Genomic DNA, 27788 nt, shown 5'->3' with positions numbered 1-27788 from the left:
TGGCTCTGCTGCCCTGAAAGCCAGACCCCCCTGATTGCCCAGGGGAGCCCCCCACCCCCCGCCAACATCAAGGCAGACCCGAAATGCAAACTGCTGGCATCAAAGAATAAAAGTAGCTACCGGAACATCTTAGATGAAAACAAACTTACCCAGGCAACCAAACAGGAAGAAAAGCAAGGGAAGGCAGGACCGGAGTGGAGTCTGAGTAAAAGGGCTCAGTAGTCATAGCCCTAGTGAGAGCTTTAAGGGACACCCACGTGGGGGGTTAGAAGTAAAAAGAGGCCAATGAAAGCGTGAGTCTCTTTGCAGACAGCTGGCAGGAGAACAAGGGTACCCCAGGGCCATCACACACACACACCCGCCCTGCCCTTTGATGATGCTTTCCAGCTGTTTGGCAAGGAGGGACTTTCATCCTTGGTTAGGAGAGAGGAAGGCTGGGGGGGGGTAGGGGGAGCCGCCAGCCACGCAGGCCGTGAAATCCTGATTCCTGGCCTTAGCTAGACCAGGGAGTGGCAGTAGGGGGAAGAGTTGCCTAGATGGGATGGAGAATCAGAAGGGCTGGACAAAGGGTACATGGGGGAATTAGGGAGACTAGCATCTTCAAAGCCCTTTCCACACTACTCCTCTGCGTGGTGACAGAGATGTCAGAGACCTGCATGACTTTGCAGCTTCGAGCTAAATGCACCTGCCAGCTCTCTGCCTAAGCATTTATATAGGCCTCCTTCACCCTAGTGTCACAGCGCCCGGCACGCCAGGTCTGTCTTGTCGTCCCACACGTTCATTCTGGGGGGACCTGACCAACCATGTATTGAACAATCACCACGCCCAGGTTCATACGAAGTCTTTATTCATATTTCAAACCAGCCAGTCTGACAGGATAAGCGAAGAAAATACACAATCAGGAGAGAAAACCCAGAGACGTCTCGACCACAGCAGCTGTGCAGCTTCCCTGCTGCAGTGGAAGGAATTGGTCCTGACTAAGCAGTTAGCCCTAGACACAATTCATGCTCATGGCAGCCGATTTTGAACAGGGCAAATATGGTCAAAAAAACCCTCTGAGATTGGAAACGCTGGTGCATCTCCGGAGCCCTGCTCATGATATTATTTAACTAAAATGAGATGCAAATTATTAATATTTCATAACTGCAAGGACTGTGCAGTGGAATTCAGGGTTGTGTAACTTAATCCTGTTTGGGAATTTCTTGTCATGAACTGGCACAAGGGTTGGAGTGGAGTTGCCCTCTGCTGGATGCAATCAGCTCAGTTCAACCATGTGTCATAACCCTGTACTGCAGCATTGCTCAACCTTTTCAGGCTGGCAAACCCTCATTCGGTCAGAAATGTATGTGATGCCCCCCCTCCCCAGCACACAACACTCACTATGAAAGCAAGAGTACAATAGTGTATCAATTAAGCCAATAACTGATTGGTGTTGGTGTGTATTGAGAGGTTGACAGAGCGCACTTCACTGGATGGACCAGGGCGTGCTAGGAGTGGGGAAAGGAGATTTGCTTTGCTTTAGACTGTAATAGATTTTTCAAAGCCTCACAAACCCCCTGGTTGCCTTTCATGACCCTCCTCTCTAGGATTGAGAAACAGTGCTCTACTGCTGCTAGTTGATGGAAAGTCTCCTTTAGTTCAAGGGAGTGGCTCTGTGCTATTTGGGTCAGGGAGACGTGAGTTCAATCCCTGACACACCACGACCTTTCACAGTGTGAGGTTCCTAGGTAGCTGCATGGTTGCTGCCAGACCTATAATTTTGCTCTCCTGCTTTGTATTCATGCCCTGTACAAAGCCAGCTGGGTGGGTTTATTGTCCACGTGGCAGAACTACAGGGTAGTCCAAGAAAAACTCGTGGCATAAGGTGCAGGCCACTGCCACAAAGCGAATGTACTCCTGGAAGTCAACTTCCCTGTCTCCGTTCATATCTAGGGTGCTCAGCAGTTCCTCAAAGGCGCCTTCCTTCACTTGTACCTAGGGGCAAGAGTGAAGGTCAGTAACGGGACAAGTGAAACCCCTGCAGGAGTCTTCCAAGCTCGGTGATGGCCAGATGGGACAGATCACCTAGTGGCTAGAACAGTAGGCTAGGGTTCAGGAGACCCGCCTTCAAGTCCTATCTTTGCCACAAATTCTGTGGCGGACCCTGGGCAAACCGCTCCGAGCTTTACTCCCCAGGGGTAATAAGGGACTGATAATTAGTCTATTTAGGTTCTAAGCTCTTTAGGACAAGAACTGTCTCTCCCAATGCATTTGTACAGTGCTGGTTCAATGGGCCTGGATCACACATGGGGCTGCGCGATGCTACCGGAATCTAGGTAATAATGAGCTGAGGAAGAAATGTCCGTCCCGAGCGTGTTGCAGAAGTTCGACACCTTTCCCTGGTTATCATTCCTCTGCCCTGCGATGAAATGCTGGGATAGTTGGATGGTACCCCTCTCTCCCCCCCCGGTTTTCACAGGCCAGGCCAGATTCTGAAGGGACTGATCACATCCCACAAACTTGGCTCATAAGTCATTGAAATCAGACCAAACTATCCTCAGAGCTGGTGTAACCCCAGGTGACACCCTGGCACCGGCGCATGGCCGCTGGGCATCATTTATACAGCAAGGCACGGGGTCTGCTTCCAGTCCAAGCCAGAACCCAGGGGAGCAGGTGTAAATCGTCATGTCTCATTCCAGAGCCTGGTCCTCATAGAGGATAACAGCCTACTACTGTCATCTGCTACCAGGGCTACTCTTCTCACTCAAATGGAAGCAAGTCCAGGCTTTGGTCCTGGAGACCCGGGGCTCAGACAGAGCTGGTGGATTCGTACAAGTGACAAGGAAAGAGATGTTGAAAACAAATAAAAAAGTCAAGAGGCAGTGTGACCTAGTGGATAGGGCTCTGGCTAGAGAACTGGGCTCTTTCCCAGCTCTGGCACTGACTTGCTGGGCGACCTTGGTCACCTCACTTCCCCTCTCCATGCCTGTTTCCCCTCCCACCCTGGGTCTATTAGTCTGTGAGCTCCAGGACTGTCTCTCCTGCTGGATCTGTGCAGATGAGGCCTCTAGGTGCTGGGAATTATTGTCATTCATGGTTTGGAACCAGCTCGGGGTGGAGACTTCTCTCGTCTCATTCCAACGGCTCCTTTCCAGTCTGCCTCGGCTCCCTCTTCCTCCGCGCGCTTACTCACACCTCCCAGGCTGGGCAGCTCCTTCTCCAGCAGCTTCTTCAGCTCCCCTCTGCTGAGCGAGAATCTGTCACCTTCCTTTTTGGAATAGCGCTGGAAAGTGCAAACCAGCACAGCCAGCGCCTCCTGCAGGGTCTGCAGAGCTGCCATGGCTGACGCCTGGTGGGGCTGAAAGACAGGAACAGAGCATTAGAGTTAGCAGAGACCACGCCCCCACTGGGGAGACAGAGAATGGGGGGGGCCCTTTGGGAGGGGCGTGTAGAGGAACCAACCCGGGGAGCTCAGGGTGACCAGGTGTCCGGTTTTCGACAGGAACACCCGGTTGAAAAGGGACCCTGGCGGCTCCGGTCAGCACTGCCGACCAGGCCATTAAAAGTCCAGTCAGCAGTGCTGCAGGGCTATGGAAGGCTAGTCCCTAACTGCCCTGGCACCGCGCTGCGCCCCGGAAGTGGCCAGCAGGTCTGGCTCTTAGGTGGGGGTGGGGCCAGGGGGCTCCGCACGCTGCTCTCACCCTGAGCACCAGCTCCACACTCCCATTGGCTGGGAACCATGGCCAATAGGAGCTGTGGGGGCGGTGCCTGCAGGTGAGAGGAGTGCGCAGAGCCACCTGCCATGCCTCTGCCTAGGAGCTGGACCTGCTGGCCACTTCCGGGGCGCAGTGTGGAGTCAGGACAGGCAGGAACCCTGCCTTAGCCCCCCACACTGTGCCGCTGACTGGGAGCTGCCAGAGATAAGCCCGCACCCCAACCCCCTGCCCCAGCCTCCTGCCCCAGCCCTGAGCCCCCCCAAACCTAGACCCCACTCCTGCACCCCAAACCCCTCATCCCTTCCAGAGCCTGCACCCCCAGCCAGAGCCCTCACCCCATCCCACACCCCAACCCCCTGCCCCAGCCCTGAGCCCCACCTAAACCAGGAGCCCTAGGGAAGGCCCAGCCCCTCCCAGCTTTGGACCACTCATGCCCAGGCTGGTTATTGTTCCGCCAAACCCTGATGGGGCCTTCTAGCGTCCCTGGCCCTTGAGGGCTGCTGCCACAGCAGAGCCGCGAGCCGCAGAGGGGAACGGAAGCCGCAACGGCCAGGGAACGCCGAGCTGGAGAGGAGACAGCGGATCGGAGGAGCTTGCCCTGTGACTGCGGTGGAGCCTTTTGACAGCCAAGCCAGCACTAAGCCGGGCTGTGTGGTGGGGGCATTACCAGCACCTCAGAGGAGGCTCGCGCACTCGCTCTCACTCAACACCTCTGGTTTCAGAGGTCTCTAAATCGGACGCCCACTGTCCAAGTCGTTTCAAACTCAGCAGAAACATTCAACATTGTCCCCCAGGCCAGCCTACCAGTTCTGAGGCCAATCCGTCTCTCTTTGCGGAGTCTAGAGGGGAACCCAGCATTGACCTTTGAATGAAAACCCAGCCGCAAGCTCAGCTCGGAGGTGGCTCAGATGGGCCAGCGTGGCTCCAGAGTCCACTGCAGTCTTTCCCTTGATTTCAACGGGCTTTGGACCAGGCCCTGGAGTATTTAGGCTCTCTTCCCCCTGTGACACAGAAACACGGGAGAGACGCCATGTTCTACAGCTGATGCATCCACTGGGGGATAGTCTGGGGACAGAGGCATGAACCAAGACACACACACACAGGAAGGAATTTCCACTGGGAATATCGAGCCACGTACAGGCCACTGGGTCCCGCATCGGCTGCAAAACCAAACCTGGTAGCCCAGGAGATGCCTGGCTTTGGAAAGAGATTTGAATCGTATGGAGTTGAATCACAGAGGCGTGTTTCCTTCCCTTACGCACACCCACACACTGAGTCACTCCAGCCCATGGCAGGCAGCACCTGCTTTTCTGCCAGCTCCTCCAGCATCCCTGCTCTGGCCCACCCAGCTTGGAGGAGGCAAACAAGCTGAACTGTGAAGGGCCAGGGCCGGGGGGTGTCCTGCAGGGAAAATCCCCTCAGGTAGCTTTGGGCAATTTGGTGGTCAGTAGAATACATGAGAGAGCAAGAGAGAGAGAGAGACATTGTGTAAGGAAGGATAGATAGATAGATAGATAGATAGATAGATAGATAGATAGATAGATAGATAGATAGATAGATAGATAGTCTTCATGGTGAGGATGGCCAAGCAGCATTGGGCCAAGGCCAGGACATTTTCCTGGCAGTGTTTCCTGGCTGCTCCAAAGGGGACATGGGTTTATGGGGTCCTGCAGAAGTGAGGGGCCCTATTGCCAGTTCTCCCCTCCTGTGCAGAGAGCCGGACCCCAGACCTCCACAGGCAGGTGGATAAACATACCCATCCTGGCAGGGCAAAGGCAGGAAAATGCCCAGCTCAGGCCAGCTGGTTGCTCTGAGCAGCCGGGGGAATGGCAGAGGTCATGGGAGACAAGCTGGAGGCTGCAGGGATCAAAGGGATGACGCTGGCCACAGACACAACCCTGCTCTTTACAAAGCTCTTCTCATCTCCCACCCCCAGAGGCAGGTGGGCCCGAGCTGCCCACCCACGGTTAAAATACATTGCTCCTAGAGTGGTCCCGGGCCAGGCCAGGCAGCGCTTTGGCAGGGCAGCTGCTGAGTAAATCCCCATTTGCCTTGAAAATGACGCGCCCAGCGCTGGGAGCCAGCTGGAGAGACAGACTGAGCGACCATCCAAAGGCATATGGCAAGGGGTGCGGTGGCTCCCAACCCTCCTTCCCCTCCTCTGCCAGGGCTTCCCCATTCCCCCTCTCCCCTGCACCACCCTCTGCTGCTGCACATGCTGGCAGACGTGGAGGCCGATCGCGCCAGAAACCTCCACCATCATCGCTTCCTGGGAGCCGCATCCCCATAGCTGGAACATCGGAGCAACCTCCGGAGCCAAGCCCAACCCCTCTGGGAAAGATGGCAGCATTTAGGAACCGAACTCACCAACACGAACAACAAGGTTAAGGGTCTGGGAGAGCCAAGTGTGAGCAGGCGTGTAGGGTGGGTAGGAGCCAGCCTGGATTTACTGCCGTCCTGCAGCCACCTGCTTTACCAGCTCCCGGTTCAGACTCAGACGGGCTCTCCCAGGCATCGGTGTTAATATCGCAGGCAGGTCTGGGAAATGGCCCCGAGCCAGATCCACCCAAGGGTTGCATCAAATTGCCTTTGAATCCATGCCCTGAGCCGCACTTGTTGGAGCAGCGTCCCAGACAGTTTTGAAATCCAGGCTGGGCATCTGTCTAAACACTCTGCTCTGGGAATTATGGGGGGGCAGCTGTCCGTCCCATGTTATCCCGGAGGTCAGACAAGATCTCCGCAATGCTCCCCCTGGCCATCTGTGACTCCATGAATCCCTCGGCCCAAGAAGCTCCCGAGAGGGTCCTGGACTCCTTTACTTACTGTGTACAAGCTCTTCTCTCCCTTCCCCTCCATTTAAATCCTTTCTCCCCCTCTAGCGGGGAGGAGGGAATCAAGCCTGGGTCTCCCATATCCCACTTGAGTGCTCTTGCCACAGGGCAAAAAGTTATAAGATGGGCACGCCTCCAGCCCACTTCTGAACAGACCTGACCAAGGAGTTGCACCCGGAGCCCGCCTACCAGCTCAGGCCCGCACACAACTGGGACAGCCAACCGCCTATCTGCTCCCGCTCCACGGGCCTTTCTGGGCGTGGGCGCCCAGACTCCTAGACAGAGGCGGTGGGGCTGGGGTCCAGAGGCAGTAACGTAGGTGCCCGGATAGGTTTAGGTGCCTACAAGGCTCAGCGGGAGTTTTGTGGATCATAGTGGAGCCAAGACTTGGATTTAGGCCCCTAAACCTGAAACTTGCATGCCTAAGCACCTTCCTGACCCCACTTTCTGGGCCTCGTTTCGGGGGTGACCAGCACTTTCTTGCTACCCAGGGGGGTGCAGACAAACATATGAACCACTGTGAGATACAACAAACAGCCTATTACAAGTGTCGTATGCCACTCATTCTGCAATAGGGCAATGCCATATTAGACCGGAAGAGCCCACGACTATATTCCTGTATAACAAAGCTCACCGGTGCAGTGATGGTTTTGTTTCTGGTGTTTACCCCCAAGGATTTGTAAACTTGTTAAAACTTCCCCGATAAATAGTTTCAAAAACTTGTGAGATGTTCAGCTACTCTGGTAACAGCAGGCAGACACTGGAAAGCTAAGAGAGACGTTATCACGATATGGAAAAAGCTCATTGGCGATTTCTGAGCTTTTTACATCTTTTGAGAGGGCGGTTCAGGGCTGGATAATGAAGTGTCATTAAACCTTCAGAGGCTTGGTGTATTACCGGGAGAACACAGGGCCATGAAACTACCCCCTCCCTTGGCAAACAAAAAATAACATCAAATAAAATCCGCAGCTCGTTAAATAATGCATCTTAAATAAACAGAAAACCGGTACAAATTCCTGCCATTGTATACAGCCCTCTCTGGAAATGTAGTTGCTTCTGGCACTGGGAGAGGATCTTGTCTGCAGTTTTACCTTTAAATAATTGATTTAAAGATCACTTTAGCAGAACAACTCTTTCTCCCCTCCCCCCCCTTTGAATCTGGTCTCCCAATTAAGTAGGTTAAATCTGTTGTCAATTTCCTTACCTGATGTGGGAAGCTGATTGGTCCCCCAGGGGCGTGGGACAGGCCAGCTGTATTATAAAAGACCAGCTCAGGGGGTAGGGAAAGGTACTGAGAAATCTGAGTATTTTCAGAGCTGGGGAAGTTGTGGAAAAAGTGAGAAGGGCTGTTTTAAAGACAGGGGGAAAAAAAGCTGGCTTTGTTTGTGGTTTGGGCTTTTATAAATAGCCCGGGCGGATGTCTCTGGGGTGTAGCATTTCAGTGACGGACTTTAGAGCTGGTTCTCTCACTGCATGCAGGATCTTGCTCTAGGTAGATGAGTGAATTTACCATGGACCTAGGACCGTGGTAAATTACTCTGGTTTTCAGCTGAGGCTGGGCATTGGCAGGTGGGGACAGGGGAGCTTGGCTAATTCAGAGCAGGCAGCCCCATAGGGCAGGACTGAAGGGGGGGGTCAGTCTCCCATCTTGTAGGAGATCTAAATGATCAACTGACTTATGGGGGGGCCTCCTTTTTCCTTTGTGTGGGAGGCTGCTAATGCTGGAAGAGGAGGTCCTAGGCACCGTGTGGAGCCTGTAACTTTGCTCCATTGCAATCAGGGCACATGATGCTGCACAGGGCCTTAACCAGGGCTCAATTTGCAATGAAAGAGGCACCGGGCTCTGACCTGCCAAGCCCAGAGGTGCCGGGGCTTCGGTCTGGCACAAATTAAGCACCAGACTTAACTGTTTTGAAGGCTCTTCGCCTGAAATAAAAGCCCATCTCGGCAGCTCTGCAGAGTCTGACTCTTTCTCTCTGCTTCTGCTTTTCTTGGTCTCACTGGGCACCCGTATGTGCAGGGGCTGCAGAGAGTGTGCAGGCTGAGTCCTGAATAGCTCATGAGCTGAATGATGGGCTGGATAGACAAGGCTGTAACAGATCCCAGGGGGGCGGGGAAGGTGATGGGTTAGGGCTATACAGTGATGCGGACATTTGCTAGGGGCAGCTTATCCCTGGAACTCCTTTCCCTACGTGTCGTCTTCACCTTCCATCCCTAGATTTCCCCCACCACCACCACCACCCTTCTCTATGTCCTCTTCCCATCCTCAGTTTCCCGTCAGGTTTCAGCAGCAGGTGCACGTCCCCTCCCCTAAAAGACCCTTGGCACTTCTTCCCAGCTTTCTCGCCTTCTAGCCCCTCCTCAGCATGGTGCAGCATGGCTCCATTCCCAGCTCTGATGCCGCAGAAGGGGATGGGTTGTTTGGAGAACTAGGTTCCATTCCAGCACTCAGAGGGAGTAGGGTCTAGTGGTTATTACAGCAAGGGAGCAGTGGTCAAGAAAACTAAGTTCCTGGCTCTGTATAATAATAATTCCATCAAGCCAGAGAGGGGTGCTCATGGTCTGAAGTTTGAAACCCTAGATCTCCGTGCAAGCCCAGGTCAGACTCCCCCCTGCTGAGAGCAATCAGTGCGTCCCACCTAGCTTTAAGAGGCTGTGGCACAATCAGGAAAATGCTCTGCCTGTTCTCCATAGCTGGTAAAATCCCACGCTCAATTGTGCAGCGCGCTGGGGTTGCTGCCACCCTCTGCCTCACAACGGGCTGCATTTCAGTGGCGCTGTGTGTCCTGCAGCACTCAGAGCTTCTCAGGGGTGAAGGGTGTTGTGTAAGAGCAATAGATTCCCTACCCCTGGCTGGGGCGGGTCAGAATTGGGCAGTGTCCCTTTAAACAATCTGGGAGCCCTCCAGCGCTGCTCACCGTGTTCTAGTGCAAACGGCCCCAGAACCCAACAGAGCAGCCGGGGGGACGTGGAGCTCGGCCTTGTGAGTTTTTGGGCACCGGCTGCATCCCCGGGAGAACAAAGATGCAGGGATGGTCCAACGCTAGCCCGGGGCTGGAATCTGAAGCTGGCCGCATTCGGAGTGGGAATAAGGGGTACATTTTTCAGAGAGAGAGTAATTACCCGGAGGGGCGATTTCCTAAGGGGTGGGGGCTGGGACTGGGGGGGCGATTCTCCATCACTGACAATTTAAGAATCCTGATGGGATGTTTTCCAAAACGCTCTGCTGTAGGAGTTCTGTGGGGCTGTTCTCTGGCTGGAGCTGTGCAGGAAGTGGTTTCACAGACCAGAGGATCGCAACGGTCCCTTCTGGCCTTGGCATCAATGAATCTATGCCCCCCGCCAAGCAAAGCCCCGAGCCTAACGGCAGGCAGGCAGGCGCCTACTCCCCCCATGTGTCTGTGAAACCAAGCCAGTCACCCATTCGTGGGGCCGGGCTGAGGTTCCTCGCAGGGCTGAGGGAGGCAGGTTTGGGGGGGTTGGCACTGGCTGTTCTAGCCAGGTCCCAATACCCTGCCTGTCACTGGGGTATCTGAGTGCCTGCTGGGAAGGGAGGGTATGTGAGGATCAGCCTGGCGTGTGAGATCCCTGTGAGTCGGATCAGACTTGGATTTTCTGCCCAGCACATGGTTTAACCCCCTCCTTTCTCCTCCTGCCACGGAGGTTTCATGGGCATGGCAGGCTGTTTGCCGGAAGGCCCTGGGTTGCATCTCTGTGTCAGCAGCCTCTGGGTCAGGCGGGAAGCCAGGGGCATTATAAGGGGGAAAGGGAAGCCTTCTGGGGGCCCGATCCCAGCCCCTGCTCACGAGACACAATGGAAACCTCTGGCTGAAGCATCTTTACTGTGCGCTGACCCCAACACATGCGTGTACACACACAGTGGCCAGGCAGGCAGCTCCAGGTTCAGATCTTCCGGTTCCTCTCGTCGGCACACTCCCGGAAGAACTCGTCACACAGCTCGGCGGTGAGGGCCAGGAACACTGCGTACTCCTGGAAATCTAGCTCCTCGTCCCTGTTGGCATCCAGATTCCCCATTAGCTTCTTCAGGCCACTTTCATCCACCTGGTCCTGCAGCAGGGGGAGGAGAGAGACACGGGTGTTGAATGTGAAACCTGAGCAGCGTGGTCAAATATGAAGCCGGGCTCCATGGGCTGATAGATGGGGAGGAGGAAGGATCGTGTCAAGGTTACAGCACAGAGCTGGGAGCCAGGACTCCTGGGTTCTATTCTGGGATCTACCACTGACCTGCTGCATTCTCTTAAGGAAATCACTGCCCCAACTCAGTTTCCCCATATCATACTTCCTTTGTGAAGAGCTATGGATCTACGTGCCACATCAGCTGTGACTGTTGTTACTTGGGAGCCACGTTGGCTGCTTGATGCCCGTCGGCTCTGAAAGCGTCAGGCGGAGCCTCCATGGTCCAGCCCTGGAGTCCCCCCACCCGCATCTCCCTCAACTTACCCCAACAAAGCTGGGCAGCTCCGTGAGGAGCAACTCCTTCATCTCCGCCTTGCTGAGCCTGTACCTGTCCCCCTCCTTGCCAGAATACTTGTGGAAGGTGGCCACCAGCACTGCGAGGGCCTGTTCCAGCGGAGACGCCATCCCGCCGCCTGCAGTTCTGAAAGAGGGAAGAAAAGAGCTACTGGAATGATTTAAAACCCGCCTCGCAGTGCGAGCTGAATGGCGCTCCGTCCCTTTAGCCAAGAGCTGGTTCGGAGGTGAGGTGATCCCGCTCTGCAAGTACGCGCGTGAGGAAGAGATTTCTGAGAGCAGGCGGGCACTGCTTCAATACAACAAGGCATCACAGGATCCAATGGCTGGAAGCCGAAGCTCGATACATTCAGCCTAGAAATACGGCACAAACTTTTAACCCACTATGATGGGGTCTCTCTCCCCTGGAGTCACTGAATCAAGACTGGGTGCCTGTCTCAAACTGCAGCTGAAGCTCAGCCAGCAGTGCTGGGCTGGATGCCAAAATCCCTGGTCGAGGTTCTGGGGCCACATGATCCAGGACTAGCTGGTCCCTTCTGGCCAAAGAATCTATGACTCTATGGACCGCAGAGTGCAGGGCTTGGGGGAGAGGCAATGGCGCTGCATGGGGAGGGGGGCTGACTCTCCAGCCTCCCCCCGCAAGGTCTCACCTTGCAGCACCCCCACTGTGCTCTGGGGCACATTGATGGAGCAAAAGCTACATTATCTGGTGACCTTGCCGTGAGTGACTGTTTTTTTTCCCTGCCGGGAAATTGACTAAAAATGTGGCATGCCAGGATCATAGCCTCAGGAATGAGACAGACAGAGGGAGGCAAAGCCCAGCCCCTATTGTACAACCCTGTACTGGGAGGCCGTGCCTGCGTCTGACGGATACCAAAGCAGGTCTGGCTTTTCCAGGTGCTCTGACAGCATTTGTCCTGCCCGTCGAGTCTCATTGAACTGAATTCTCTGGGGCTGGCTCCATGGTTATGGGTTCTTCCCACTGCAGTGGTGCCTAGCAGCTAGGGCCCTGCACGGGTTTAATCTCACTCCTGCCATTATGGCAGTGGGTCCTGCTGCAGGGCTCTCCGCGAGTCCTGCGCGGGGCTCTTCTTGGCAGCCAGGGCCCCATGGCTGAGCTAGGACCCCATGGCAACGCTCGCTGCTCAGTCCCAGCTCCACACAGGGAGAGTTCAAAGTAGCAATGGGGCTGGAAAACCTATGTAATTCCCCTGCTTTGTGCCTTCATTAGCAGAGCAGCGTCCCCCAGCGCCCCTGGGAAGGAGAGGCCTATGGAGAAGCAGAATGGTGAAAGACAGGCTCTGGGTTACGCAACAAGTCAGTGGCAAAGCAGGGATTAGAACCCAGGCATCCTGGTTCAGGCTGCCCCACTGTGCCTCTTTCCACTGGCCAGCGCCGGGTGTGAGAGATGCAGGCGCAGATTTCTGCGGCACACACACAAGGAAGCAGAGCTGGTTGAGCTGATGGGTCAGAACATCCCCAGCTCAATGGCCACACCCCTCCCCCTTTGAACTCTGCCGGGCTCCGGGGTGCGGCTCTGTAGCCCTTGTCGGCAGCTCTGGGCCCAGCCCCGGTTGCCCGTCCGGAGTGGGTTTTGCACAGCTGGACCCAGCCTTCTCACTCTGCACCTGCCAGGGAGTCCCAACGCCTCTCAAAGTGCCATCTGCGAAGCAAGGCTGTGCAATGAAACCAAATAATCCCCAGAAAACTTACCAAGCCAAGCGGAAAGGGGATCCGAGCAGCGAGGGAGGGGAATGAAGGCAGGGGAAATGCAGCTCTATACGCAATAGGATGCAGCCTGCTTTCTCCAGCAGCTCTGGGAAGAGCAGACCTGTAAGAACCTGAATTCCCCTTCGAAGACACCCTCCCCCTGGCCAGCCTGCACCCTCCCTGATCTCATAGCCCCTGCTGGCCCTGCCAGCTGCATTTCCATCTTCAGCACCCAGCGTCTCTACTTCAGTTGTGTCCTGTCCCTGGGAAGGGAAGCTGGGTGGCTTGGGCGGGGTTAATTAATGTCCATCGGGTACTTTGGAGCTGCAAGTCGTTTGTGGTTTGGATGGAGAATTGTCAGTGGGAAATGCAGGGATAAATCCTCATTTGGGGGTGGATTCCCCCCCCCACTGACTCCCTGGCCTAGCAAGACCCCCGGGTATCACCCCACAAAATTAAAAGGCATTTTCCCCTTTGGGCTCCTGTGGCTGCTGTTTAAACCATGAATATTAACAGCAGCTTTTCCTGTTAACCAGCACAGACCTGCCACCCGCTAACGAGGTCCTGGGCGTGTGAGCTGAGACCTGTCTAGCAGGTATTGCAGAGCTGAGGCGCACCTGGGTAACTGCAGCCACACCCACACGCCTGAGCACGGACCCAGCCATGTGAGCTCAGCTGCTCCATGTACCAGGAGCTAGGGTGCAAAACGTTACAGGGCAGGAATTCAGACCAACCCCAGATTCGATTCCCAGAATAATCAGTTGCACAAATACAGAATGGGAAATGGAGTGCCGAGCCTGGGGTATTGCAGAAAAGGATCTGGGGGTTACAGTGGGTCTCAGGCTATGAGCCCACATGATACTATTGCAAAGAAAGCGAGCGTCACTCCGGGCTGGACCAGCAGCAGTGTTATAAGCGGGACATAGGAAGTAATTCTTCCGCTCTTCTGAGCGCTGATCGGGCCTCACCCGGAGCAGTGTCCAGTTCTGAACACTGTGCTTCAGGGAAGGTGTGGGCACATTGGAGAAAGCCCAGAGGAGAGGTCTAGAAAACACGGCCTACAAGGAAAATTGGGTTTGTTTCGTGTAGAGAAGAGAAGACTGAGGGAGGAACAGGACAGTCTTCAGACATGTAAAGGGTTGTTATAAAGAGGAGGGTGATAAATTGTTCTCCTGAACCACGAGGGCCAGGACAAGAAGTAACGGGTTGAAATTGAAGCAAGGGAGACTTAGATCAGACATTAGGAAAAACAGCCTGTCAGTGCTGGAACTAATTACTGAAGGAGGCTGTGGAATCTCTGTCACTGGAGGGTTTTAGGAGCAGGTTGGACAAACCCCTGTCAGGGATGGTCTAGATAACACTTAGTCCTGCCTGAGTGCAGGGGACTGGACTAGATGACCTCGCGAGGCCCTTCCAGCCCGACATTTCTATGATTCCCACCTCTTCAGCCTCTGAGATTCTCCCGGGGGGTCTAGTCCCTCTAGTAGCTTAGGGGACGCTTCCTCTCCAAGCCTTCATCTGCTTCCCTGCTGCAAACAGCCCTGGCCTTGGGTCCCACATTAGCCCTCAGAGTTTCAGCATCTTGGAAATGGCAGATCCAGGGGTCTCTTCAGTCACTCACCCTCTCAGCATGGCCCGGACACCCGCCTTATGGGCAGGGTTGCCCCGTGGGTTCACGTCCGCCTGCCTTGGGCCCCCCTGCTCTAAATCGTGGCTCCGGGAGGGGTCAATGCGTGTATTAACCGACGCCCAGTGTGAGCGAAGCTACGGGTGAATGAAGAAACTCAAAGCCCTGCATGAGCCTGCTGCTTGTGCTCTCTCGATATAGATCATGTGGAAGCGAAACGACCCGGCTCGTCAGTGGAAGGCGACCTCCAAACATTAGTCCCGTGACTTACTGCACAGCGGGAAGGCGCTCGGCTCTTCCAGGGAAGAGGGCGGCACAAGGAACTGACCAGGGCAGGGAGGCTTTAGCCGCAGGGCTATGAGACTGACCGGGGCATCAGGACCCACCGAGAATGCAGCCCAGCTTGGAGAATTCGAGATTATTGTTCCAAGCTGGCCTTGTACAGCCCTTCACTGCTCGCACGCGTGGGCCACCAAAGCTCAGGCCCCGAGAGCTTTGCAAGCCGAGTCGGCCCGAGATTGGGCCATATGGTTCAAGCTACCGGCGTGCCGAGGCTCTGCTCAGAGCACGCAGAGCCAAGCTTGTGGGGTCCTTCTTTTACCTTTTCTGCTTGCATCACTCGGAAACAGCTCAAAGTTTCCAAAACAATCGCCCCCGGGCTGGGACGCAGCATGGGAAAACCTAGCCCGAAAGGAATTGGCAGAGGGAATTGATGAGTAATTTTAAAAGGCTAATTAGCCAGGAGGTTAGACCTGAGCCTTCTCTACCATGGCCGCTGCTCCCTCCCCTCGTTATCAGCTGGATTCTGAAAGGCTCAGATGAGACTCTGGGATCACAGAGCTCTGAAGACCAGCACAGAAAATCTTGCACCTGGGACATACCCTGGCATAAGCATTTTTAGAAAGACTTTTATTGAAAGCCCGGGTGACTACACTGGAAACAAGGGGGTCACGGGGGGGGCTAAGGCATGGGAATCCCGGCCCCGTGGGCGTCTGGGGTCACTTCTTACACAGCTGCTTCTGGCGATGTTCCTTGAAGAACTCGTTGAAGCCCATGGCCACACAGCCTAAGAAGCTGGCGAACTCCTGGAAATCCACCTCATTGTCCTTGTTGATATCCAGGTCGTTCATGATCTTCTGGAATTCAGCGTCGTCCATTTGCTTCTGTGAGAAGCAGGGGGAGAGACGCCGGGTTAGCTCAGCGGCCTGCTTCTACGTGGAGTCCCTGCCACCCCCAGGCTGCCCATCGGACGCTCAGCCAGTCAATGGTAGAGCATCCCAATATCCTGGCTACCTCCCTCCCTCCCCCTCACCACTTGCTTGGGTGGTTCAGCTGCTGGGCATGTCTTGTCTAGGAGCATGGCAGCCTGTATCAGACCAGCCAGTATCCCACCTCCGACAGTGGCTGGCACCAGCAGCTTCACAAAAGGGTGCAGGGAACCCCCAGCTGGCCGATCTGGGACAATCCACCCAAAAGGCTAAGTTTTACAGTCTAACTAGTGTAAGCCTGGAAGCACATGGTTCGCTAGCCCTTCCAAAATATTCACCATCATGAATTGATTGTAGTCTAGTTAAACTAGGAGCACATTGGCTCTGGGACCATCACTCATGTCTGGGCAGCACCCAACACAACAAGCTCCTGATCTGGTGGAGACCTTGGGGTGTTATCACCCTCCAAACATTAAATCATGGTACGTCTTCACGTAACCCACGCTAACCGTGTTTGGCTCTTTGTCCCACTCTAGTGGTGCACCACATCTGGACGGCTGAGTCTGCTACTGCCTCTGGGTTAATGGGCGTAGTCTGAATCTGAGAGCATGAGCTGAAAGACCCAGGCTCTGTTCCCATACGTGACCAGTGCAGGGGCCTTGTTAATCGCAGACTAGGGGGCCCAGCTCTTCACCTGGGAGTGCGTCCGGCATTTCTGGAGATCTCACTGAATAGTTCTGATTGTGGGAAAAGATCAATCTTTATGGCAATTTGGAAAGCATCGTAATTTGATTAGTCCTTGAAACAGGCAGATTTTGTGTATTGAATATCTTTCCATGGAGCTTTTTCATTATTATTATTGAAATTTTCTTTTTGTTTTTTAATTTGGTAATTTTTGAAAATGCAAATTGTTTTATTTCCAAAATCAAGGGGATTTCTTTTGGGGGGGAGTGTTTTCCAAAAATGAACATTTTGATAATGAAAAAAAGTCCTTTTATAATAAAAAAAAATTGTTTAAACTGACTAATCAGAGTTGGGAAGAAAGAAAGAAAGAAAGAAAGAAAGAAAGAAAGAAAGAAAGAAAGAAAGAGAGAATATTTGTCAGAAATTTTAAAAAATCAGTACATTTTTGTGAAAATGTCTGGCTCTGAAGGATGGTCAGGTTTCACCATAAATATTAGTTCAACCAAAAAATTGTGACCATTTTGATTCTTTTCCCTAATATTTACCCTAACTATTTCTTCTCTTAATTTCTTCCTGCTGCAATTGTCTGTCCGATCTCCCTGAGGGCTTTGTAGTGGCGCCCATCACCACAGTATCTGGGCACTTTGCACATGAAATAGGACAATAACACAGTCCTTCATGGCGTCTGCGGCTTCTCTTCCCATTCAACTTACTCTTCTATGTGCCACATTAAGGGCAGATGGGTGGGACTATGACCATCTGGCCTGGCCTCCTGCATAACCACAGACCTCTACGCAGAGGAGAGTGGACCAGAACCCACCTCTCCATGTGGAGACCAAAGCACAAGGCAGATGGAGCTTTGAGCCTTAGACCAATCCACCACTGGTAATAATTCCTCCCTGCTCCTTGATTGATACCCTTCATGGACAGGAGGCACATTCCCCCCGCCCCTTTGAGACATCACCCAACATGTCTCAGCGTTTCAGTCTTTTCCCTGCACCGCGGCACTTACGCTCTCAAAGCTCGGAAGCTCCTTGATCAGCAGCTCCTTGAGCTCAGCCTTGCTGAGTTTGAATTTGTCGCCTTGCTTTGCTGAGTACTTGTGGAAGGTCAAGACCATCACGGCCAGAGCCTGCTCCAGGGGACCTGCCATCACGGACCGCGCGTGAACCTGAGAAGCAGAAGCAAGAGGCGAGGCTTAGAGCCAGGGAGTGGGGCGAAGGGAAGGTGGTGACAATGGGAACAGAGTTGTCCTCATGTGCTGACTGCCCCTCGCCCAGGCTCACAGAATAGGAGGGAAGATGGTGCCGGGAGTGTCTCAAACTAGCTCCACCATCTTGGAAAGGCATTTGCACCACTGGATGCAATGTCCTCCGTGACAGAGAGGAATGGCCGCAGCTGGAGCCCGTCTCCGACTCAGTGCCGGGGAAGGGCCTTAGCAGCTGGCAAGGGATTGGCCCAGCTGAGCACAGCTGTACGTTCTGGAGAGAGATCTCCACAGCTGGCGAGGGGCCTGGCAGCACAGCTGGAGACAACATCTGGGTGAAGGCTGCAGCAGAGAGTAACATGCAGCTCTGGCCTAAATCTAGAGCCATCTGCCCAGGCAGCAATCGATAGGGAGCCCCGGAGGGAGCAGCTTACTGAGAGCAGGGCAAGGGCTGGCAGCCAAGGAGCAGAGATGCTGGTGCACAGCGGGAACTTGCCATTTATACTCTCCGAGCCCTGCCACCCAAATCCCCTGCAGCTTTCAAAACAGCCAGTAACACGGGATCTCATCCCGCAGCAACCCCCTCCCAACCAGCCCTGATCTGCAGCTAGTGAATAAAGGAGATTCGCTCCCTGCCAGTTTCACCCACACCCTGGTTTTGCCTAATGAGCCATGTGATCTCATTACCAGAGCGTGGCTGGCTCTTCACTCAGGTCATTGGGCCCCTGTGCTGACAGGTGAAGATGTGGAATTGACCCGGCTGAGACTCAAGCTGACACTTGGGCACAGTCTCCGGGGAGGCCGTGGTCAGCTTGGGCCAGCCAGTGCCTTCCTTACCCTCCTCCCTCACTAGTCACTGACCCGCCACGGCAGGGGAAGGAGGGTCTAGCAGATGGGGTCTAACCTGGGACGTGGGACACCCGGGCTCAGTTCCCTGGGCTGCCACAGGCTCTGTGGGTGACCTTGGACCAGTCTCTGCTCCTCCCTGTGCCTTAATTCCCTGTCTGCAAAATGGGGTGGGGGGGTTTCTCTACATCAGAGAGTAAAATCCCCGACTCACTGTGAGGGGCCCAGCTGGCGTGGCGGGAAGGGGCCGGGAGAGTCGATTAGCAGCCAGAGGAGCTGCCCGTGGCTGTGCTCCTGTCCCTAAGGCTGAGCGTGACCAATAGCCCTGCTAGCCACAAAGTGACTTCCCTCCCCGGATCGCTGTGGCTGCGGTTTCCCCTTTCGGCCCGTAGAAGGCTGGGGGGAGCAAGAGCCCAGCCTGTCTCCGATCACAGCTTTGGTTCAGGCCCGGCTTGCCAGCTCGCTGGGGTCAGAAACGGGTCAAGCTGCCATGGTGCAGGAGACCACGTGGTTTGCCCAGTGGCTTCTTCCGGCAAGCACAGTCCCTGCTCCGAAGGCCTCCTGGAGCGTCTGCAGACAGGGCAGGATGTGCAGCTTGTGTCCGCTGAGCTGCAGGGTTCCTGGGCCTGACTAGAACGGGACTCGCCCCAGCGTTTCACTGCAGGCCAGGTGATCCCCCGCCAGCACTGAGGCCTGCAGGGAGCTCGTTAGCTGTGGCTGACAGACGAGGCCGTGGTTACAGGCAAGGGAGCCGAATCCCACTGGCCCGGAGGACTCTCCCCAGCACAGAGAGCTCCCAGCAGCCCAGACAGGCAGGCAAGGTCTCCACCATCAGCGCGCTGGGGCTGTCGGATCGGACGTGTGGACCCCCCGCTCAAATAACGCACCCAGGGCAGATGGGGGGCGCTACCGCCCCAGTCTCCCGGTCTCAGCCCCTCGTGTCACCTGTCACCAGGGAGGAACGTGGCCCGACATGTGACCAGCACTTCAAACAGCCCCTATCAAACATCGCGGGCTCCGCAGAACGGGGCTAATTCTGCTTGCTCTTAAAGGCACAGTTAGCTCCCAGTTCCCGGGCCCCTGGCAGGCTGGGTGACAGAGTGGGGCACCCTGGGGCAGCTGTGCCCTGTTTGCTGCTGATTCCGGTCGCTTGGCTCTGAGAGCAGCAGTGTTTGCTGGGCTGGGTGGCTGTATTGTCAGTCGAGCTCCCACTCCTGTTTACCCAGCCCCACAATAGCAAGGGGCTGTTTGATTAGAAGGTGGCAGCTGGCTGGATCCCATGCCCTGAAACCTGAGCTGGGGCTCTACAGTTCTGCCACAGGGCAGGGCATGGGGGCTGAGTCATGGCCACGGCTTCTCTCGGGGCAGGATCAGGTGATGGTTCAAGGGCTGGGCCCACAGTCGCTTTCTTTCTCATCTCTCCGACACTGGTTTGAAGCCAGCTTATGCTGGGTAGCGAGCTGAGCTAATTCCTAGTGGTGTCATATCAGAGCCTAGGAAACCCCTTCAAGGATCAGTGTTCCCTAGATTTTCAGAGCAGAAGGAACCATGAGCCCATCTAATGCACCGCCCCAGCCAGAGCATTTCACCCGCTCACCCCGGTACTGAACTCCGATCCTGGCAAGGTGCAGCTAGATGGGACCTGGAGAGGTCACCAGCCCCCAGTGCTGAGACAGGGCCAGGTGAGCCCAGCCCAGCCCTCAAGCCGACTTGTCCAGCCCAGTCTCGGAAACCTCCAGGCCCAGGGGCCCTTGGCCACCTGCTCCAGAGCAAAATGGAGCTTTGCTGAGGTCTGACCTCCGTCCCCCGGGCTGCAGGTGCAGCCCCTTCCCCTGGTGCTACCTGCAGGGCACGCGCCCGGCTCGCTGGACCAGCCCTACCCGATCTTACAGACTGGTCTCAGGTCCCCCCAGCCTGCCGAGGACTTTTACATCCCCTCCGAGGTCAGGTGTGAGCATTTCTGGGGGTTGGGGGGCCACCCGCCCCCCCTTGGCACCAGCCCCCGCACTGAGGCAGTTCTGGACGGTGTCACCTTCCAAGCTGCCACCACGGCTCAGAGCCTCTGTCCCGCCTGGTATGTGCTGGATCCCCTGCCCCTGCCCCTCCTTCCAGGTCTGCTGGATCCCCTGCATCCCCCCCAGAGCCCACCCTGAGTACTGGATCCCCCCCCCACCATCACGCTGGATCCCCTGCTCCTGCCCCTCCTCCTGGTCTGCCCTCCCCATGCCATGTGCCCTGGATCCCCTGCCCCACCCTTCCCCTCTGCTGTGTGCTCAATTTCCTCCCGCCCCCCAGTGCTGTGTGCTGGATTTACCCCCCCCATGCTGTATTCCCCCCCAGTACTGTATGCTGGATTTCCCTCCCCCCCAGTGCTGTGTGCTGCTCCCCCCCCCCCGGTGCTGGATTCCCCCCCGCATTGCTGTGTGCCTGATTCTCCCCCCCGGTTCTAGATTCCCCCCATTGCTGTGTGCCTGATTCCCCCCCATGCTGGATTCCCCCCTCCATTGCTGTGTACCTGATTTCACGCCCCCAGTACAGTATCCCCCCCCAGTGCTGTGTGCTGCTTCCCCCCCCAGCACCCAGCCAGGCCGCTGGGCTCAGTTAGCAGCAGAAGCGGTGGCCCCTGCTTCGGCCTTGTGGTTTCCCAGGGAGATTCCAGGGCAGGGACTCAGCCGCCCTGGCCCCACTGCCAGGAGAGGGGCCGTGCCCAGTCCCCTCGCTCTCTGCCCGGCCAGGCCCCCCCCAGCTCATGGGTGCTCCGGAGCCAGGGGCACCCACGGGGCATCGGGGCTGGGGGCGAGCGGGTGCCCACGGACACGCCTGGAGGGTAGCAGGTGCAGCTGTGCCAGGGCCCTGTGGGGAGGGCTGGAGGCTGTTGCTCTTCCAGGTGCCTGCCCAGGGCGGTGATGCCGGGGCTCGGCGGGGGGGTTCATGCTCAGGGTGGGGTAGGGCCCCTGGTCTGCAGGGGAAGCTCCTTCTCCATGAGTCCTGTGCTCTGCTCACAGCAGGATCTGTCGTGGGGGCACGTGGATGGGGGGGAGATAGGGGACAGCTGGGGGGGCAGCGTCTGCACCCCAGGGGCAGCTCAGGCCCTGGCTCTAGCCCAGACAGCCTGTGATCTGCTCCCCCCCCCACACCTCCCCCACCAGTGGAAAATCCCCAGCAGGACAGCCAGGCTCTTCCAGGTCCCCGGCCAGCAGCGTAGGCGGTGCCGCAACCCGAGGCCGGAAGCGGGGGCTGCTGCTCTCGCTGCTGGGCTCTGAGACAGGAGATCCAGGAACCCCCATCCCAGGGAGGGCCCAATCCCCCCGAGCCAGATCCAGGATCGGCTTCCTCCACACACATGCACACACACACCCCTGGGCCTGATTTCTGGCAGCCTCACACACACACACACACACACACACACACCCTGGGCCCGATTTCTGGCAGCCTCAGACACACACACACACACCCCGGGTCCAATTTCTGGCAGCCTCAGCACAGAGACCAAGGGCTGCCTTGGGTCCCCTCTTGCTGCCAGAGAGAGGGGCCCTGCAGGGCTGGGCCAAGGTGCACGGGTCGTACTTATGGGGGGCACAGCTAGACTCACAGGTCGGGTTGGAGGGGCACTGGCCGAGCTGGGGGAGTGCAGGGCTGGGATAGCAGGGGGCTGTGGGTCAGGATGGAGGGGCATGGCAGAGCTGGGGGAGCCCAGGGCTGGGCTAGCAGGGGGTGCAGGGCGATTAGCATGTATCCCGCCCATGCAGCCAACTCACGCCCCTGGGGGAGGAACCATTGTAGTGCTGAGGCCTGGGGTCCAGGCAGGCACCTGGGGCCAGACAAAGGCCCCACTATCCCTCCCAGCCACCTTTTGGGGAGGATTTTCCCCCAAGGAGGGAAGTGCGATGGCAGGAAAAGCCCTTGGAGTTGGGTCTCTGGGGAGCCAGACATGCAGGACGGGAGGGGGCCCCAGCTGGATTCGGGTGGGGCCACTGGGCCAGATCCAGGAGCACGGGGAGGATTTTCCTGCCCCAGAGCCTCTGGCAGCGAGAGGCCGAGTCGGGTTCTCCACGTGCGCCAATGGGATGCAAAGGGAAATCCAGCCCCCTGCCAGGGCAAACCCTGTGGGCAGGGCACCAGCACAGGGGCCACTGCAGACCCCCATCCCTGTGTGCGTATGAATCCCCCCACGTGTCCGCGCTGCAGTGGGCTGCAGACACATGAGGCACTGAATTAGGGGCTCAGCCGGGGGCGCCGCGCTGCGGGGCCAGGGGGATCAATCGGGGGCGCCGCACTGCGGGGCCAGGGGACTCAGTCGGGGGCACTGCGGGGCCAGCGGGATCAATCGGGGGCGCCGCGCTGCAGGCCCAGGGGACTCAGTCGGGGGCACTGCGGGGCCAGGGGAATCAATCGGGGGCACCGCGCTGCGGGGCCAGGGGGCTCAGTCGGAGGCACTGCAGGGCCAGGGGGCTCAGTCGGGGGCACCACGCTGCGTGGCCAGGGGGATCAGTCAGGGGCGCCGCGCTGCGGGGCCAGGGGGCTCAGTCGGGGACACCGCGCTGTGGGGCCAGGGGGCTCAGTCGGGGGCGCCGTGCTGCAGGAGGCACCATCTTTCAGATGAGCTTTACAGTGGACGTCCTGCCCCCTCCTGCTCATCCCAGGTCTCTGGCTCTGTTCCCAAGAGCTGGATTCTGAACCCCGGTGTCCTGGCCACGTCCCAGCTCCACTCAGTCCATTCTGCCCCCTTCAGCCCTGCCTGCAGCATCAGCTGGACGCCATCCCCTGCGCTGAGCCCTGACCTGGACTCTCACGCGGTGTTGCTGTGGGCCTGTCAAACAGCTGCCCCTGCCCTGCCCTGCCCTGCCCTGCCCTGCCCTCCCCTCCCCAGAGGTGGCTGCATTGCAGCAGTGAAGAGTAAAACTGATTAACGACATAGATGTGGCTGCCCCTTTGCAAAGCCCTTTGTGTTCTCGCTGGGCCTGGGGGCTGCAGAATTAGCTGACCGGTGCCCCCCCCCGTCTGCGGCAGGGCTCACATATCGCTTCTTGGCTCAGCACCTCGCTCGCTCCAAATGTCTCTGTGTCACTCAGCCGGTGCTTTTCCCAGCTCTGGTTTCACACACAGATGATTTGGGCCGGATCCTGCAGCCGCTGAAGTCAGGGGAAGCTGGGATGCTGCCGTCACTGGCAGCAGGGTGGGGCCCGTTCCTCCGGGGGAATGTAAGAAAAGGAAATGGGGGAGTCCCACCCACACCCCTGGGGCTCTGGCCCCTGATACACCTCCCCCAAACACACCCACCCAAACATACTCACTCAAACACAGACCAAGATCTTTGCCCTCCACACCCCTGGTACTTTGACCCCACTACAGCCCCCCCCCCCACACACACACACACCTACCCCTGGGGTGCTGTTCACCAGCTGGGAGTTCCCATCTGCACTGGGCTTTCGTGTCTTTTTTCTCTCAAAGACGCCCCGGAGTAGCCAGATGAGTCACCTGGCCCCGCCCTGGGCACCTGCCTTCACTTGGCTCTGAGCCGCTTTGCAGTGTGGGGGGTGAGCCCACTGAGTGGGGTTTGCAACAAAGGAACTGTCAACCCCAGATGGGATTAAAGCAACAATGGAGCCTGCAAACATCTCCTGTGTTGCCCCTCAATCCTTCCCCGCAGCCCCCCGTGATCCCAAGGGATTAAAGCTGATCAGCCAGTTTTTCCACTGAGGCCTGAGCGGACAACTGCAGGGACACCCCGCTCTGCTCTCGGGGTGAGGTCCTGGCACCCCAGCTGGGGGCAGATGGGCTATGTGGGACCAACCGAGATTTGAACTCAGCTTGCTGGAGTCCACCGCGCCATACACCACGGGGACAGACGAATGCCTGGGAACACCCAGCCTCCCCCACCTCCCCCAGCGCTAGGCGTTCGCCCACCTCCCAGCCTGAGAATCCCTCGCCCCAGCCCAGCAGATGAAGGGCAAACAGAGACATTTAATACCCCATGCTTGGGGAGAAGGACGAGAAGCTGGATATGAGTCAGCAGCGCGCCCTCGTAGCCAACAAGGCCAGTGGCACATTGGGTTGTATTAGTAGGAGCATCGCCAGCAGATCGGGGGAAGTGATTATTCCCCTCTGTTCGGCACCTGGAGTGTTGTGTCCAGTTTTGGTCCCCGCACTACAGAAGGGATGTGGACAAATTGGAGAGAGTCCAGTGGAGGGGAAAGAAAATGATTAGGGGCTGGGGCACGTGACTTATGAGGACACGCTGAGGGAACTGGGCTTGTTTAGTCTGCAGAAGAGAAGTGTGAGGGGGGATTTGAGAGCAGCCTTCAACTCCCTGAAGGGGGGTCCAAAGAGGATGGAGCTCGGCTGTTCTCAGAGGTGGCAGATGACAGAACAAGGAGCCATGGTCTCAAGTTGCAGTGGGGAGGTCTAGGTTGGATATTAGGAAACACTATTTCACTCAGAGGGTGGTGAAGCACTGGAATGGGTTCCTAGGGAGGGGGTGGAATCTCCATCCTTAGAGGTTTTTAAGGTCCGGCTTGGCAAAGCCCTGGCTGGGATGATTTATTTGGGGTTGGTCCTGCTTTGAGCAGGAGGTTGAACTAGATGCCTCCTGAGGTCCCTTCCAACCCTGATATTCTGTGATTCTAAGGACCCACGGCGGCCTATGTCCTGGGGGACGCGCTGCAGCCCGGCTGGTGCTGCCCGTTCCCAGGGACCCATGCATGGCAGCTGGCATCAGGGCAGCATCTCCTCCCTGTGCAGCAGATTCCTCTGTGTTGTTTGCTCCTAAAACACACTGGGAAATGATCCCACTGGACCCCCCCGAGACATTGCACCCCCCAGAGCCACGGGGGATGCTGTCTGTCAGCCGCTGGGCCCAAAGCAGTGAGCATCCAGGTCTCTGCTCCCACTGCAGCCAAGTGGTGGCTTGTTTGTCGGTATCTCGCCCCCACACAACCTGAGGGGCTTAGCTCCAGCACCAGGCTCAGCAGGAATATCCTTGGGGCTGCCCCATCCTGTGACAGGAGAGGCCACAGGGACCCAACCCTAATGACAGCTCTGCCACTCATGTGCCCCCTCTGTGCCTCAGTTTCCCCATCTGGACAAAAGGGGGTGACAATACTGTGTGGACAGGGGGAGGCTGTGAAGATGAATTAGCAGAGAGAGGCAGACCTCGGGCCTGCTTCCCCCCACCCCCACAGGTCCAGACTGCCCCAGCTCGGCCTCTCCCTATTAGCCAAAGCCCACGGGCCTGGGCGTCTCTCTGTTGACTCCAGTTGTCATCAGGGGGCCCAGGGTTTATTACAGGTGCTCGAAGCAGGGGGTCAGCGCACAGGGCCTTGGGGGGCAGCTGCACCCGCTCTGAGCCCCTATGCCTGATGGGGACTGGCCTGCCGAGCTCACGGCTGGTGCTAGTGTTTGCTGACACCTAGTGGAGGCACTAGAGCATGGCAGGAGCTGGATTTAATAGTGCATGGGGGGGGGGTGCATCCGATGCAGTGAGCTGTAGCTCACGAAAGCTTATGCTCAAATAAATTTGTTAGTCTCTAAGGTGCCACAAGTCCTCCTTTTCTTTTTGTGTATGTGAGAGAGAGAGAGACCCACTGCTGCCTTCTGCTGGATGGGATCACAACTGTCCATCCCTATGCCATAGCCCCTATGTTGCAAACAACAGATGGAGATTCTCCCTTAGCTCATGCGGCAGGGCCCTGGCTTTTAGAGCTGGGGTTGTGGGCTCGGTTCCCAGGGCTGCCCCATGTGCACCACGCAGCGACCGCCCAGCAGACTGCGGAGTCTCTGTGGCTTCGCGAGGCCCCAGGGGGCTGAGTCCTGCCGATAGAGGAGCCGGGGCCACGCCTGCAGAGCACCCCCTGGAGGTGTAGAGCTACAGTACAGCTGGAATAGCTGAGTCCAGGCCAGGAGTCGGGTCACGGGTCACATCCCAGGCGCTGCAGGCTGGGGGGCAGAGGGATCACAGGGCCTGCCTGCGCCCAGCCTCCCTCAGCTCCCAACTCAGCCCCATGGGCCAGGCCAATAGAAAGCTCCAAGCCCAGGCCCGTCTCTCATGGCAGGAGATATTTAGGACCTGGCTGTCCATGGCCTGGTTGTGACCCCCACACACACACACACATCTCTTGCGGTTCCCCTCTGTGCTGGAGCCCCCACATCCTTCCCTGGGGGGACAGAGCACAAGCCCCCCAGAATCAGATGCTCCTGTTCAGATCCCTTCCCCAGGCACCAGGTCCCGCCCATCCCAGCCCCCCTCTGCGGGAGGGAGCCAGGGGGTGTGCTGCACCCTGGGGATCCTGCCCCCTCAGACTCTGCATTTCCACCTGTCCAGAAGAGAAATGAGGCATCGCTCATCAGGCCCCCCATGAAGGGACTGGAGCCTTTATTACCATTAGTGAGGGGGGTGGGGAGGGGCTGGGAGCCAGGACTCTTGGGTTCCATTCCCAGTTTTGGGAGGACAGTGGGATTGAGTGGGTTAGAGCAGGGGCACTATGAGCCAGGACTTGTGGGGGCTGTGTGGGGAGGGGGATGGAGTAATAGCTAGAGGGAATGGGAGTCAGGATTGAAGGGTTCTGTGCCCAGCTCTGGGAAGGAGCTGGTGTCAGCAGTTAGAGCGGAGGGCTGGGGAATCTGGTTCCATCCCCAGCTCTGCCTCTGACTCACTGTGTGACACGCAGGAAATCGCGTCCTATATTGCCTCAGTGTCCCCCTCTGTACAATGGGGGTAACACACGATAATGACCTGGGCTACAGTGTGTATGTGTGTGTGTGTGTGTGTGTGTGTGTGTGTGTGCACCGCTGCCTCCTGCTGCATGGGGTGAGAACTGCTTACCTGTGTGTCAAAGGGCAAGTGTATACGTTGGAGAAGGTTCAGTGAAGTGCCAGGAGAACAATGAAAGGATCAGAAAACCGGCCCTACAGTGACAGACTCAAAGAGCTCAGTGTATTTCACTGCACACAGGGAAGGGCCGGGGTGACTTGCTCACAAGTACCCACAGAGGGAACAAATATTTGACCAAGGCCTCTTCAGTCCAGGAGAGGAAGGGCTAAGCCGACCCAGTGGCTGGAAGTGGAAGCGAGACGACTCCAGACTGGAAACAAGACATATGGTTTTAGGAGGGAGGTGGTTACAATTTACCGAGGTTTGTGGTCGATTCTCCATCGCTGCCCGTGTTTCAATCGAGATGGGCTGGTTTTTAGCAGCTCTGCACTGGGAATTGAGGTACGGCCGTTCTCGGGCCTGGCCTATGCGGCTGGTCAGACGAGCCGGTCCCAGTGGCCCCGTGGGGCAGGCAGCCAGGCCATGGAGGCCCTTTTGGAGCAGGGGACTCTGGGGTCTCTCCCTGCTACCAGCTGAGGGGGTTCTCCGGCACAGCGTGGTCAGGGACACGGGCCCCGGCTGACGGTGATATTCTCCGACCTCGCGGGCTCAGCTAACGAGCCCTGACATGGCGCTATGAGCTCCTCGCCCGCCCGGGGGAAGGCAGACACAGACACCAA

At 57.0% G+C, this 27788-nt stretch overlaps 3 protein-coding genes across 5 annotated transcripts; all 3 read right to left on the bottom strand.

The window, feature by feature from the left end:
* Positions 1–918: 918 nt before the first annotated feature.
* LOC119847787 (protein S100-A2-like) lies at positions 919–4882 on the bottom strand. Its single transcript, XM_038382869.2, has 3 exons — positions 4500–4882; positions 3173–3337; positions 919–1974 (listed from the first exon to the last, which is right to left on the bottom strand). Exons 1-3 carry the CDS (start codon positions 4551–4553, stop codon positions 1810–1812), a joined length of 384 nt encoding a protein of 127 aa, XP_038238797.2. The 5' UTR covers positions 4554–4882; the 3' UTR covers positions 919–1809.
* Positions 4883–10349: 5467 nt separating this feature from the next.
* On the bottom strand, positions 10350–12898 carry LOC119847786 (protein S100-A2-like). Of its 3 annotated transcripts, none has more exons than XM_038382866.2 (3): positions 12731–12898; positions 10988–11144; positions 10350–10594 (listed from the first exon to the last, which is right to left on the bottom strand). In XM_038382866.2, exons 2-3 carry the CDS (start codon positions 11126–11128, stop codon positions 10430–10432), a joined length of 306 nt encoding a protein of 101 aa, XP_038238794.1. In that variant the 5' UTR covers positions 11129–11144; positions 12731–12898; the 3' UTR covers positions 10350–10429. The 3 variants fall into 3 exon arrangements, with proteins under 3 accessions (XP_038238794.1, XP_043357800.1, XP_043357799.1); XM_043501865.1 differs by lacking the exon at positions 12731–12898 and adding an exon at positions 12646–12696; XM_043501864.1 differs by lacking the exon at positions 12731–12898 and adding an exon at positions 11668–11807.
* Positions 12899–15281: 2383 nt separating this feature from the next.
* LOC119847788 (protein S100-A4-like) lies at positions 15282–17555 on the bottom strand. The gene is made up of 2 exons (XM_038382871.2): positions 17259–17555; positions 15282–15517 (listed from the first exon to the last, which is right to left on the bottom strand). The coding sequence occupies exons 1-2, from the start codon at positions 17397–17399 to the stop codon at positions 15353–15355; spliced, it is 306 nt and encodes a 101-aa protein (XP_038238799.1). The 5' UTR covers positions 17400–17555; the 3' UTR covers positions 15282–15352.
* Between the last annotated feature and the right edge of the window lie 10233 nt (positions 17556–27788).

This window comes from Dermochelys coriacea, chromosome 24 (assembly GCF_009764565.3).
Source record: "Dermochelys coriacea isolate rDerCor1 chromosome 24, rDerCor1.pri.v4, whole genome shotgun sequence".
In the NCBI taxonomy this organism is placed as follows: Eukaryota; Metazoa; Chordata; order Testudines; family Dermochelyidae; genus Dermochelys; species Dermochelys coriacea.
The sequence above is the reverse complement of the archived record's forward strand: the minus strand, read 5'-3'. Positions and strand labels throughout refer to the sequence as shown.

Bases quoted from the DNA above. Each gene is read 5' to 3' on its own strand.
- LOC119847788 (XM_038382871.2), bottom strand. From the start codon at position 17,399: ATGGCAGGTCCCCTGGAGCAGGCTCTGGCCGTGATGGTCTTGACCTTC. The intron at 15,518-17,258 runs GTAAGTGCCGCG...TGCTTCTCACAG, and splicing joins AGCTTCCGAGCTTTGAGAGC to AAGCAAATGGACGACGCTGA.
- LOC119847787 (XM_038382869.2), bottom strand. From the start codon at position 4,553: ATGCTGGGTTCCCCTCTAGACTCCGCAAAGAGAGACGGATTGGCCTCA. The intron at 3,338-4,499 runs GTAGGCTGGCCT...CCTGTCTTTCAG, and splicing joins ACGGATTGGCCTCAGAACTG to CCCCACCAGGCGTCAGCCAT. The intron at 1,975-3,172 runs GTGAGTAAGCGC...TCTTGCCCCTAG, and splicing joins AGCTGCCCAGCCTGGGAGGT to GTACAAGTGAAGGAAGGCGC.
- LOC119847786 (XM_038382866.2), bottom strand. From the start codon at position 11,128: ATGGCGTCTCCGCTGGAACAGGCCCTCGCAGTGCTGGTGGCCACCTTC. The intron at 10,595-10,987 runs GTAAGTTGAGGG...CCCCTGCTGCAG, and splicing joins AGCTGCCCAGCTTTGTTGGG to GACCAGGTGGATGAAAGTGG.